Source organism: Rhinolophus hipposideros (assembly GCF_964194185.1).
Source record: "Rhinolophus hipposideros genome assembly, chromosome: 12".
In the NCBI taxonomy this organism is placed as follows: Eukaryota; Metazoa; Chordata; class Mammalia; order Chiroptera; family Rhinolophidae; genus Rhinolophus; species Rhinolophus hipposideros.
The window spans coordinates 4,168,211-4,181,645 of record NC_138058.1 but is presented as its reverse complement, the minus strand read 5'-3'; the positions used below and the strand labels follow the sequence as shown (position 1 = coordinate 4,181,645).

Below are 13,435 nucleotides of genomic sequence, written 5' to 3'. Positions count from 1 at the left end.
ACAAGGGATGTAAAAAATGAATTTATAACATATATTCCTTGTCGAGATTTCTGTGCAAAGATTTACACATCTGATACCCTACTTGTATAAAATTCCTGGTGTACCAGATAAATTAGGTATTAATTCAAATTCCAAAAATATACTCGTGTTAAAGGATTTGTTACTAGCTTTCCTTAAATAGCCATTCTCCTGGTCCATCTTAAAGTGTGATGGAATTTCACTTCAAAGAACAGGAATTGAGAAATAGAAAACGTGTGTTAACGGAACAAGCAGCCACTTGCCCGGCATGCTCCGTCCTCCCACCGACACTAGGCCAGGCCTCCTGGGTGTCTCTTTTAGGTCCTCAGGTTTCTTCTGGTGATGGCATGTGTGACAGTCATTTTCCACAGAGGTGCCCTTAAAATGTTATCCATGATGTCGTGCTTTGCCTTAATTATATATTTTATAACTATAAAGTTGAACCATATATCTCTTCACATAGATTATATTTAATTTCAGCTTGAATAATAATCTAAAAGTTAAGAACAGTTTAAGGGAAAGAGGGGAGACTTAAAATTGAGAGCCTTTGATCTTTTAATTTTTGTTTCCTATAAAATACTAGGTTACTTAAAAGGAGAGATAAGAACGCCATATGCCACTGGAACTTAGAGAACGGCCTGTGAAACACTGCAGTTCCCTCTGTGACATGGATCTCTCCATTAGTGAAATTCATCTTGGTCTTTCCACAGCTCTCATTTGCATTATAAATACTCAGTGTTCATCATTCTTATGAACTTGAAACCAAGGAAAAAGGAAAACATCTCCTTCTTCTCCCCCCTCGTAGATCCTGAAGTCCACCCTCAAAGTGAGGATTACTGGGGCCACGTGAACCCAATAGGCCCCCGAGCCTGTTATGATGAAGGGAAGCGTGTTGCGGAGACCATGTGCTATGCCTACATGAAGCAGGTAAGATGGGAGCGGGCACGTGGGGCACAGACGCAGAGCTTGCAGCGCTCGCTGTAAAGGAGCAAAATGCCGCAGTCACTGCAGGGAATGGGGACTGGGAAAGGAAACCCAGGTTCCCACTACTATCAATTAAAGGCATTATCAACAGCCATGGCTAGGAACAGTCTGCTGCCTCATTGCCTAATTGCCCCCCCCCCCAGCAGTTAAGAAGTGCCTGTTTTCCCAAAGCCTCTAATAAATCAGTGGACTCTTTTTTAACTTCCAGTTATTTAATAGTTTAATATTTAATAGTTTATTTAATATTTAATGTATATTAATATTTAATATATATTATATAATATATAATAGTATATTTAATATTTAATAGTTTAATATTTAAAATGAATTCCTTATTGCTTTCACTTGAACCTCTGTAGGAACTGTTATTTTTATTTATTGACTATTATTTCCTGCTTTCTTAATTACTTGTGCCGCACAGGGGACCTTTTCCCGTGGAGTTTCACGTCACACCCACGTGCTGTAGCAGAAAGAACCTGTGGACTGAGAGGAGGCGGGTCTGGGTTCCCACCCTGGCCCTGCAGCCATGTCCTCAGAGAGGTGACCCCCTTGGTCACTCATTTCTCGTCTCTGATGTGGGGTTCAGCACAGTGCCCCGCCCGTCTCGGGGCTGTGCAGGAGCCGAAGACACATCCAGATAGGGCTCCCGGAGGCCAGGCGAGGGCCTGGCTAGTGCATCCTTTCTCGGTGACCTGCCTGTTGTGTGTGGCCCAGCGTTCGGAGATGCTTTATTAGAGGAAGGGACTTGGGGACAGAACAGGCTGGTGATAGGTGTGCAGTGGTCCGTGCTCTCAGGACTTGAGAGGAATTGGCATATGTCCTTAGAAGCAGCGTCCTCAGGCCCCGGGTCCCCCCAGCAGGCGAGCCCGGGCTTCAGACGGCTTTGGGCTTCATGCCAGGGCAGAGGTGCATCTGGGTGCCTGGCTCTGAGTCACTTGCCCGGGCCAGGAAGTCCTGGAACAATTTTTTTAATGAAATACCAACATTAGAGACCCATAAAATAACCTTGTGCTGATGTAGGTATCTAGTCTTTTTTGTCAATTTCTCAGCCAGAAGCAGAACTAATTGCTTTCTAAGCTACTTTGGGCAGTTGGCTTTTATTATCCATTTATTTTAAGAAACATTAATCAGTTTTAGAAAGGACATAACTTTATCATTTTTGAGCCCAAAATATCTTGACCCCAAAGATTAAGTCGGTCTCCCAGATACACAGCACAGCCTATACGTATCTTGGTACTTAAAGAAACTAAGTTGAGTGTATGAGGGGCACGTAATTGCATTTTACTGCATAGTAAGTTTGCAGGGAGTTATGCCTCTGAACTGTTTTCTTTTGCTTTCAGTCCTATGTTTCTCAGCGAATTTTTATGTAGGTAAAGCTGGGCAAATAGGACATTTTTATTGAGCTTGTAATTTTTATTAAATGATTAACAGTGTAACTTAAGTGGCAATTTTGTAAGTATATGTGTTCGCTTCAGGTATGAGCTCATGGTAATTATGCTAGTTACTAACAGTGTAGCTAGCATTGTTGAGCACTGACTCTATGCCCAGAACTGTAATACACACTTGGACACTAGCCAGGGTACGCATTTCACACACATGCCAGGCAGCACTGTCATACGTGTCATCCGGCTCCTGAGCTGAGGGATGTAGCTCCTAGGTAACTCTGGAACTGTCAGCATTTACAGTGCTGCTCACATAGGTCTCAGGAGATTGATGGGATTGGTGGCAGTGCCCTGAAAACTGCACCGTAGTGTAGCCATTAGAAGCCCCTTGTGTGGACAGCTGGTCTCTGGCTGAGTGTCCCTGTCAGGAGGGATTTCCTTGTGAAGGACCGTCACTCATGTGAAGGAAGCCTCCAGTGAAGAATGTCTGGCATGTGCTTCACACACAGGAGGCCCACCACATGATTGGCGAGTGGATGGAAAAGTCACGTCTGTGATCCGGTTATGCTCTGCCTGGGCTGGGCCGGCTTCCGTGAGGCTCAGCCTGTGCTGGGACTCCCTCTGTGTAACGTCCCCTCATTCCCACCGCCCTTGTGAGGTGGGTGTGGATAGTCCATTTTACAGATGGAACCGTGGGCTCAAGACTTGTTTCCAGCTCCCCGGCTGTGAGCAGAGCTTGAACCCTGGACTGGCGGCCTATAGAGTAAGCTCTTCCCCCGGTCTTGGCCATCCTGGTGGGCCACTGTGGGTCAGGAAGCTTGGCTGAGCTAGAGAAGGTGCAGCTCCAAGTCCAGGGACATCCAGGCTCCTTGGACGCACACGGTCATGTGGCAATGCTTAGGACAAGCAGTCTAGGTGGCATTGCTGTAGAATCACTGTTGCTCCTTGGGGCTCATCAACAAGGGGCTGCAATGTGACATTGTCAGTTCCTAGTTCTAAATGTGCAACTTTTAGGACGAAAGTCAGAACTTTAAGTGTTACAGCTTATGCTATCTAGAGATTAATGAATGAAAAAAAGAACCAGAAAGAACTATGAACCCGGTGGAATAGTATGTCTTTGGCATGTTTTTAATTATTTAATAACTTAAATTATTTTTTATACAGAACGACACATCTACTCCTAAGTATAAATTGTCATTTTATGTCTCCCACATGGTACATGGATATATTTTACTCTGAGTAAACCTAGTGTACAAGGATTGAGAATATAAACAGGATAAATAGAGGTAGGAATAATCTTTTTACAGATTTTCCCTTTTCCGAAGGATTCTCTTGTGAATTTCTCTTAATGAAATATGCTGATGTATTCAAAATAGAATTTGATTTCTCTAAAAAGTCTATCACAAGCACACACTTCAGAGACGTGAACGCAAAGAGACACTGCCTTGAGTTTTCTTCCAAGGGATGGAATGAGATGCAAGTTGGGATCAAAGGGCATAGCATTTTTCACAAATACTTTGAACTTGTCAGAGAGGAATTAAATTGCAGCTGCTCTGTGCAGTTGGATGTGGTGGTTTTATAAATATGGGGACTTCTCCGGTGTGCGGTGGCCAGTGCTTGGTGTGTGTTTGAGCTCACTGCCCTGAGTGAGGCTGACGCCCGGGTCTGTGGCCCACCCACTGGGTGGGGTCTGCAAACAGGCCACCATTCATAAAACCACAGACTTTCAAAGCAGAAAGACAGAAACCTGAGAAATCCTCTAGTCCAGAGGCTGTGACAGTATGGCTTTGTTTTATTTTCTGGCATCAGAATACCTTTTAAAAAATTAAATAGTTTGTATGTATATTATATTTTAGTTAAAAAAACAACACTCAGCAAGCAGCTAAAACAGGTCAAATGTTCAAGGGGTAAGATTCATACCCTAGGCGTCAAGACTCCGTGGCCTGGACCCACTCAGCTCTGCGGCTTGCTGGCGGGGGACCCTCTCTCCACACCCACGTGCCCCACCTAGAAATTGGCAGAGCAACACTGTTCCCTCCCGGCCTTGCAGTGAGCATAGCCTGCTGGGTAGCCAACAACTGAGAACGATTGGTACAGTCCAACTAAAGCAGGGCTGTTGCGGAGATTGTGGAGTGGATCTTCCTTCTGTAATGGCCTCAGGCTTATCCCCATATGGGGAGCAGACCCCATTAAGATGCGTTTATGAGAGGCCATAGGGGAATTGCATGGTTCAGCCTGTGGGTCCCCTGGCCCTGTTGCTTAAGGGATGTGCATGTACCTCTCAGGCACGAGGAAGCATGAGAGCACTTCCTGTTAGTTCTGTGACCCGCCCCTACAGGTAAATACGCCCTGGCGCCTCCTTCAGCACAGGTTGTCCACAGGGGAGGGGTGATGGTCAGCTCCTCCTCGTCAGCACCCGCTCTCCCCATGCTGTGCTTCTCTGTTCCATCCCCGGCACCTTCGATCAGTGAAGACAGTGATCATAATCGTACCCTGGCGATCAGTGGCTTGAGAAGTACTCTCCAAGGAATGGTCACATTTTAAGAGCACTTTAGAGGGAGAGCCATTTAATCCCTGCAGGCAACGTTTCTATCCTTGGGGTAAGTGGGCAGGAGGAAGCTCTGCCCCTTCCTTGTACTGCCCGATGACCCTCGCCAACCAGTCCGGAGCTGCCTCCCCAGGCCTTCACCCTCTTGGCTGCAGCCAATGGGGACAGGCATCGGGACACCAGCTTCCCCATCTCCAATCATCTTCCAGCCTGGTCGCTGTTACATCCGGAGCCCAGTCATTAAAATGGTCCTGGGTGCTGATTGGAAATGTTTCTGAGATACTTTACCCAGGGTCACCATTATGCCAAGATTGGGTGTAATCAGGGAACGAGGTTAAAGTTCAAGGGCAAATACCAAGATTAGAATCATCACTTAGAGATAGACAGGAATGATGACTGTTTTCAAAGCAGTTTCATGTATTGTCTTTTAATTCCTGTGGTGGAGGCAGATGGATATTATTGTCCCCATTCCAAAGATTAGGATATTAAATCTTAGAAAACTGAAGTGACTTCCCCAGAAACGTGCAGCTAGTAAATGACAGGACCTCGACGAGAGCCCACCAGGTATCCAACCCCCAACCCCCAGGCTTCCCCCAGTGTATTTAGCACATGTGTTTCATATGCCGCTTACCTATGTGTACCTACATATGTTTGCCCGTGTGGCACTTTGATCGTCCAGCCTCTGAACTTTCCACTGGTTTTATGCTGATGTGACTCACTTGCAGGAGTCCTGCTGGTCCTCGATGTAATGTCAGAACTTCTGGATGCTTAGAGGCATAGTGAATGAGTCATGGTTCCCCACGTGGACAAAACCACAGACACAAGGTGAAACCAGCCATGCTTAAGAATGACTAGGCTATCCTGGCCGTGTGTGTGTGTGTGTGTGTGTGTGTGTGTGTGTGCGCGCGTGCGTGTGTGTCCGTGTGTCCCTGCCCTTTGCCAGGATGGAACCAGATCCACCACCTGGTAATAGTCAAAGCTTCTGTCCCTGGCAGAGATGACATTTTGTGCAAGTGTTGCTCACAGGTCCTTCAGAGGAGGGTCTCCCTTAAAAGTGGCATTGTGGCCCTGGCAAGCACTTCCTGGCTTTTCATCCTGGGAGCAGGCTTTGGGTCGCTGGCCCTTTCTTCAGGCCTGATATGGGGAGGGATTATACCTTCCTCCAAGGTGTGGGCTCCCAGTGGGCCACCACTTTGAGCAGCCATATGGGACCTGCTGACTGTCTACCCGCCTACCTGGAGCTACCACAGGGCCCCAAGGGCTGACTGTCAGGTAACTGATGGACTGTGCATACTAAACGGGGAACTTTGTGTCCTGATGCTCCTTAGAAGGAGCCAGTGCGTGAGAGGAGAGCAGGTCTCCATCAAGAAAGCCTTGGTTTATATTGATTTGATTTGGGAGGTAGGGCTTACGATGGAACTAGTCTTGTTGGTGTAAACCAGGCTTGAGACCTAGCGTTCTTAAAAAAACGTCGTGACTATCTGTGCGGCTTCATCTGTCCAGAGGCGTTGTCCTGTGTCACCTAAGGTGACAATCCAAATAGGAAAATCAAAACAAGCAGGCTCGTGTACAGGCTGGCCAGTTAGTGTCTGCAGAACTCTGCTTTTAGTAAGGCCGTGTTCTGGAACGTTGTTCCTGGGGAAAGGGTTGGTCAGGAGGATGAAAGGGATTTGCTGTAACCCTTGCATACCTCATTGAGCTTCCTCGGAGCCATGTAGGCTAGACAAGTATAAATTTGCTGAGGTTTTTCCAGTGTCTTCCTAGAATAAAGCCATATTTATCCAATTCTGATTCTTTCTTCATCTTAACAATTAAATGCAAGTGGATTGATACATTTGAGTTATTTTCTATTGAGATCAACATCTCTATCCCTCTTTCCTGTCCTCCTACCCCCATTTTTTTGAAATATTTCTGTTAAGTTCAGGAGAGAAAAGGATTGATTTCAAATTCCTGGACCAAGTCTAACAGCTCCACTCTTAATCCTAAGAATCTAAAAAATCATGTGAAAGTATTATAATGTATTGCTGGGAGTAGTTAGCAAAAATACAGTGCTGTGGTATCTAAAAGTAACCTGTGTTCTGGGTCCATTATTCCCAACCATTTCCTGTCTCAGCACATGTAGAAACTGCACATGAGGGACGCAGATGAGGTTTCTGCGGGCAGAAGTGGCCAGCCAGGTGGCTCCTGCCACTTTGAGACCTAATGTGTGCCCTTGGGTCACTGCAGCTTATGACCTTTAACTCATTATACTGGGGGCAGAATTCTGTGCTCCATAAACCCCGTCAGCTAAGGGTCCCCTTAGAGTCCCAGGCTATGCCAGACCTGAGGTGGCAAAAATACAAAGCAACTGTTTTGTCTAGTAGCGACAACAGGAGCAACTACTAATGTGTAACTGCTGGGCCTGTGCTGAAGGCTACTCAGGGATCGCTTTAATTTTATAATACCCTGTAAGGGAAGCTCTGTTCCTCTCCCAGTTTTACTGTGACACAGGGTAAGTAGCAGGCTGGTTAAGCCACGGAGCTGGGTGGCACAGGAGCCCAGTTCCTCATACCACCATCCTGCCTGCCTCAGATGCCCAGAAAATGCATTTGTAGTCTGGATACAACAGATTAGAAGCACGGATTCTGTGAAAGGCCACTAATTCAGAGTTGTGGTAAAACATTTAACGTTTGTATCCATGAAAAAAACAATCTGTGAAATTAATTAAATTAGATAGTTTAGAGAAGGCTTTTAAAGTTTAAAACATATACTTCCGTAATAACATATTTGGAAATAGGCTTTACTTGATTATAAAAGTAATACATGTTTATTGTAATAAAAATAGAAACAGTAAAAAATACCCAGAGGAGGAAAATGAATGTCTGTAACCCTACCATACAGAGAGAGATGTGTTTTCAACAATGTTGGTTGGTATACACCTTTCCTGGCGGTTCAGCTAGTAGCCAGTATGGGGTGCTATATTGTCTGCAGTTTTTCAGTGGAACAGGTTGGGGTATAGGCAGTGCAGCTCTTTAGAATGTTTATATGTATGTACCTCCTTACCTGAGATGAACACTCCGTTTTCTTCAAATCAGCTATTAAACATTCATTGACATTGAAATCTGTATTGAGTGATAAATTTGCAAAAAATATTACATGAAAAAAATAAAACAATATGCATAACATGATCCCAATTGGAAAAATAGTTATTTGCTGGGGAGAAAAAAATGATGTAAACACGTAAGTATCTTGCAGTGTACCACCAGAGTTTTAATGCCGGTGGCCTTGTGGTGAGACCTAGGACATGTTTTGACTTTTCTTTGGTATAACTCTCTCTAGTCTGCAGATGTGTTTACAATGAGCACATTGTACACAGTTCAATCAAAAAGCTATTTCCTATCGGAACGGAAGGCAGGACTTGTTCTGACATGCTTTGTGTGTAGGCATGGCACTGTGAAAGCGGATGTGCGCACTGCAAAACGAGCCGCCTCTCACTTCCTCTGCTCTGTGTTCCAGGAAGGCGTAGAAGTGCGAGTGGCGAGAATCTTCAACACGTTTGGGCCGCGCATGCACATGAACGACGGCCGGGTGGTCAGCAACTTCATCCTGCAGGCGCTCCAGGGCGAGCCGCTCACGGTATGTCGGCCTCCGTGGGCAAAAAAGATTGGCAACCACCAGCAAGTGCTCATGGGATCTTGATTTAGGGAATCGCATTCCTGAAGTCGCCGCTTTGTGTGTCTTGATATCCGTGCTGCCTGCAGCGATGGGGACAGCAGGCGAATGCGTAGAACGTGGAACAGGGAGACTGATGAGAGCCGGGCAGCTGTGCGTTCCAAGCCCAGATACCCCGGTGCGGTGGGCTGTGGGCTTGGTCCACGCGCCCCGGCCTCAGAGGCTGTCCGTCTGCGCAGGCCTGTGTGCAAAGATCTTTCCCCTCGTTGTCCTGGCCCTCTGGCAGTAGTCGGGGCTGTGTCTGTACTCAGTGCCCCTCAGGTGGCCGAGAAGTGGATGTGTTGGAGGCGGTTTGGGCGGTTTTCTTGGCAGTGCTGAGAAGCCTTCCGTCTGCCAGTCGTCCCCACCCAGGGGGAGGGGGCTTCTGGAGCACCTGGCCACCTGGTGGCCTAGGATCAGTGGTCTGCGTGTGCAGCGAGGCTGAGGCCCGCTGCTCGTTGCCTCAGTAGCCCCTGTGGGGTCAGCGTGGGCCGTTTGTCCCACAGATGCTCATCGTCCCCTCTCGCCTCCCTCAGGGAAGAACGCTGTCCCTGCTCTGCCATGGGGTTTGCTGATTATTCCGGTTGGTTTTCTTTGGTTTTGCCAAGTCTTCCCTGCTCTCCTTTACTCTCCCTTCTTTTTCTTCCTATCTGTCCCATTCCTCTCCCTGCCTTTCTGCCTCCGCTTCTTTGCTCTTCAATCTGTGACCTTCTGTGGCCCTTTAAAGCTCAGTGTTTGGTAGGTCTCCAGATTAGATAAGCATCTGGGGACTCTGAAAATCCTATAGGACGGTTTACTTATCAGCTGAGTTTCCCGGGGAGAAACTTACAGCTGTATAAACATATGAATCTATCTATTCGTCTATCCATCTTTCCATCTCTTCCTTTCTCTCTAGCTATCTACCAATAGAGTTAGTTACTATTTTTGTTCTTTAATCTTTACATCTATTAACTCATTTAATGCTCACAACAGATCTATGGAGTACAGGTGATAATTACTGTCCCCATTTTCCGGCTGGGTAAACTGAAGCACAGAGTTTAAATTGCCCAAGCATACGTGGCCGAACAGTAGCAGCTGTGTTTAAACCCTGGGCCTCCGCTCTTAGTCCCCATTCTCCATGGTGGTCGGCTCCATTGGGATGTGTTTGCTACACCACTACCAATTCAGAACAAAAAGCTTAGCCAATTTAGAACCGAAAAAATGATGTGGCTCCCCCAGGGCAAGACACATTTTTCTAGGTGAGATTTCCTTAACACACAGGGAGGGGTGAATCCAGACCCCAGCTGGAGGTCTGGACACCCAAGCCTGCTCTCCCACCCTCACACTCACGAGATGCCAGCTCCGTGCCTTGGTGCCGCTGTGGTCACACTCAGTCCTTCCCTACCACGCCAAGCACCAGCACTCTCTAGGGTCCTCCCCCCGAATAGACACAGACCCGGCTGGTCGTTATCGCTTCTTCTCCCATCACCCCAGCCCATGCTGCCGCCCGCTCCCATTTCACTGCTGTGGCCTCCTAATCACTCTCATTCTCCTGTCCACTGCTCACAACCCAGCAGCCAGAGGAACTCACATGGCTTTCCTTGTCCTGCGATGTCTGGCACAGCCAGCCTCAGCCCCGTTCTGCTCGCCATCCTGAGTCGTCTGCTCTTGCCTGTCCCTGGAACGCTTACCTTCCAGGTGATCTCCCTGCTCAGTTGTCCTCTCGTTTGGGGAGACTTCTGGGCCATTCTGTGTATAATGGCACTCAGCTGTCACTCTGCCCCTCTGAACTGTGCTTTTTATTGTTTTCATGGCACTTATCACCAACTGAAATGTTAATTTTCCAGCCCCCAACCCCCTCTACAGTGTGAGCTCTTTGATGCCAGGAACTTGGGTTCACTTTTGGCTGTGTCCCCTGCTCCCAGAAGAGTACCTGGCACCCAGGTGGCATGTGATAAGTGTGGTCGAACTACTGATTGGGGTCACCATGGCTGCTTTCCTTTGTGATGAGCCCCGGGGGCTCAGTGACTTGTTCTGGAAGCTCGCGGCTATAGTGTTCCTACGAGGTGGAGCTCATTCTCACTCCCTGTTCCCCTCTGCCGCCGTTGGCCTCCAGGTGCTTGTGCCCTGGACCCCTTGGTCCAGCTGCTCTGTTGAGAATTCCTCACCTTCAGGGACACTCCTAGTGCTGTTTTAGTCACTGCCCTCAGAACTGTCCTTACACCACTCAATCAGAGCTGCTTTGTTTGCAGAACAAACTGGTAGAAGCCTTTGAGAAAGAAATTCTTGATTTATTGTCTCCTGGGCAGCAGCCAGGGCCCAAGTGTCAGGTGGGAGAGCACGTCCCCCGCCCAGCCCAAGCTACCATTGTGGGTAGCGGTAATAATTCATGTGTTGTCTTCATGCTGTGCAAGCCTCTGTGCCGGTGACAGAGGAGAAGGCTGGCTGGTGCCACCAAGATTGCAGTTAGTCCAAAACATGCCGGGGTTTAGACTTCTCTAGATGCCTCCGGTGGCAGGAGCAGGAGTCCCCAGGGAGCCCTTTCAGAATGTTTCTTTCTTCTGTCACACATAATTCTATTTCCCTTCAATGATTTGATGAAATCCTAACTTTTCATCTTCTTCTGTCCAGTTCAGTGAGCATCTCTTGCTTTTATGGAGAAGTCTTAGGGGAGGGGTCGTACATCATGATTCTCTGGATCCAGCCCATCTCTGGCAGCACTTGGTTTATTAAGCAAAGAGAATAAGGAGGAGAGTTCATCTTTTCTCCTTTTCTGCCATGTTTCCAACAAGTCATTCCTAAGACTAAATACCTTTTCAGTGGTAGTTGGGAACACCTCAGTGTCTCATCTTCTCTTTTCCAAGCTGGGGTAATGTAATCGCTTACCTTCCAGCTGAATTTTTTCTGAAGCCCAGTGTTATCTTATCCCTCAGCAAATTTTATTCTTTGGTCATGCCGTAGTGTTTTGAGTCACTGCTGTGTTGGCTGCCTGTTAGGATAACTCGGGTAGTACAGGCAGACCTTGGAGGTATTACAGTTTCGTTCCAAACTACCACAATAAAGCGAATATCACAATAAAGCAAGTCATGTGAATTTTTTGGTTTCCCAGTGTATATAGGAGATATGTTTATGCTATACTGTAGTCTATTAAGTGTGCAATAGCATTATGTCCAAAAATGTACATATCTGAATTCAAAACTACTTGACTGCTAAAATATGCTAACCATCATCTGAGCCTTCAGTAAGTCGGAATCTTTTTGCGGGTGGGAGGTCTCACCTCAGTGTTGATGGCTGCTGACTGATCAGTGTGGTGGTTGCTGAAGGTTAGGTGGCTGTGGCAACTTCTTAAAATAAGACCACAGTGAAGTTTGCCACGCCAATTGGCTCTTCCTTTCACAAATGATTTCTCTGTAGCGTGTGATGCCATCTGACAGCATTTTATCCACAGTGGAACTTCTTTCCGAATTGAAGTCAGTCCTCTCAAACCCAGCCACTGCTTTGTCAACTATATAATATTCTACATCCATTTTTTTGGTCATTTCAACAACCTTGATAGCATCTTCACCATTGTACAGATTCCATCTCAAGAACCTACTCTCTTGGCTCATGCATAAGAAGCAACTCCTAATCCATTCAAGTTTTGTCATGAGTTTGCAGCAATCCAGTCATGTTGTCAGCCTCCACTTCTAATTCTGGTTCTCTTGCTATTTCTACCACATTTGCAATTACTTCCTCCACTGAAGTCTTTACCCCTCAAAGCCATCCATGAGGGTTGGAATCAACTTCTTCCAGTGTCTCCTGTTAATGTTGACACTTTGACCTTTTCCCATGAATCATGAATGGCATTTGTAATGGTAAACCGTTTCCAGGAGGTTTTCAATTCACTTTGCCCAGACCCACCAAAGGAATCACTGTCTATGGCAGCTATAGCCTTTTGAAATGCATTTCTTAAATAATAAGACTTGAAAGACAAAATTACCCCTTGATCCCTGGGCTGCAGAATGGATGCTGTGTTAACAGGGCCTGAAAACAACATTAATTTCATTGTACATCTCCGTCAGAGCTGTTGGGTGACCAGGTGCATTGTCAATGAACAGTAATATTTTGAAAGACTCTTTTCTGAGTAGTTGGTCTCAACAGTAGACTTAAAATATTCAGTAAACCATGCTGTAAAAAGATACGCTGTCATCCAGGCTTTGTTGTTCCATTGCTAGAGCACACGCACAGTAGATTTAGCGTAATTCTTAAGGTTCCTAGTATTTTCTGAATGGTAAATGAGCATTGGCTTCAACTTAAAGTCACCAGCTGCATTAGCTCCTAACAAGAGAGTCAGCCTGTCCTCTGAAGCTTTGAAGCTAGTCATTGACTTCTCTCTAGCTATGAAAACCCTAAATGGCGTCTTCTTCCAATATAAGACCGTTTCATCTACACTGAAACTCTGTTGTTTAGTGTAGCCACTTTCATGGACTATCTTAGCTAGATCTTCTGGGTAACTCACTGCAGCTTCTACGTTAGCAGTTGCTACTTCACTTTCCACTTTTGTGTTATGGACACAGCTTCTTTCCTTAAACCTCATTAGCCAATTTCTGCTAGCTTCACACTTACCTTCTGCAGCTTCTTCACTTCTCTCAGCTTTCATAGAATTAAAGAGATTCAGGGCCTTGTTCTGGATTAGGCTTTGGCTTAAGGGAATGTTGGGCTGCTTTGATCTTCTATCCAGACCACTAAAACTTTCTCCGTATCAGCAATAAGCCTGTCTCGCTTTCTTACCCTGTTTCCCCGACAATAAGACGTAACTGGATCATCAGCTCTTATGCGTCTTTTGGAGCAAAAA

General features: G+C 46.4%; 1 protein-coding gene across 2 annotated transcripts in view; it reads left to right on the top strand.

The window, feature by feature from the left end:
* Window positions 1-13,435, top strand: part of UXS1 (UDP-glucuronate decarboxylase 1) — a 100,895-nt gene that overhangs the window by 69,528 nt on the left and 17,932 nt on the right. For both annotated transcript variants that reach the window (XM_081069061.1, XM_081069060.1), the window contains exons 9-10: window positions 824-945; window positions 8,428-8,547. In XM_081069061.1, coding sequence (XP_080925187.1) covers window positions 824-945; window positions 8,428-8,547 — 242 coding nt within the window. The remainder of the gene's footprint in view (window positions 1-823; window positions 946-8,427; window positions 8,548-13,435) is intronic.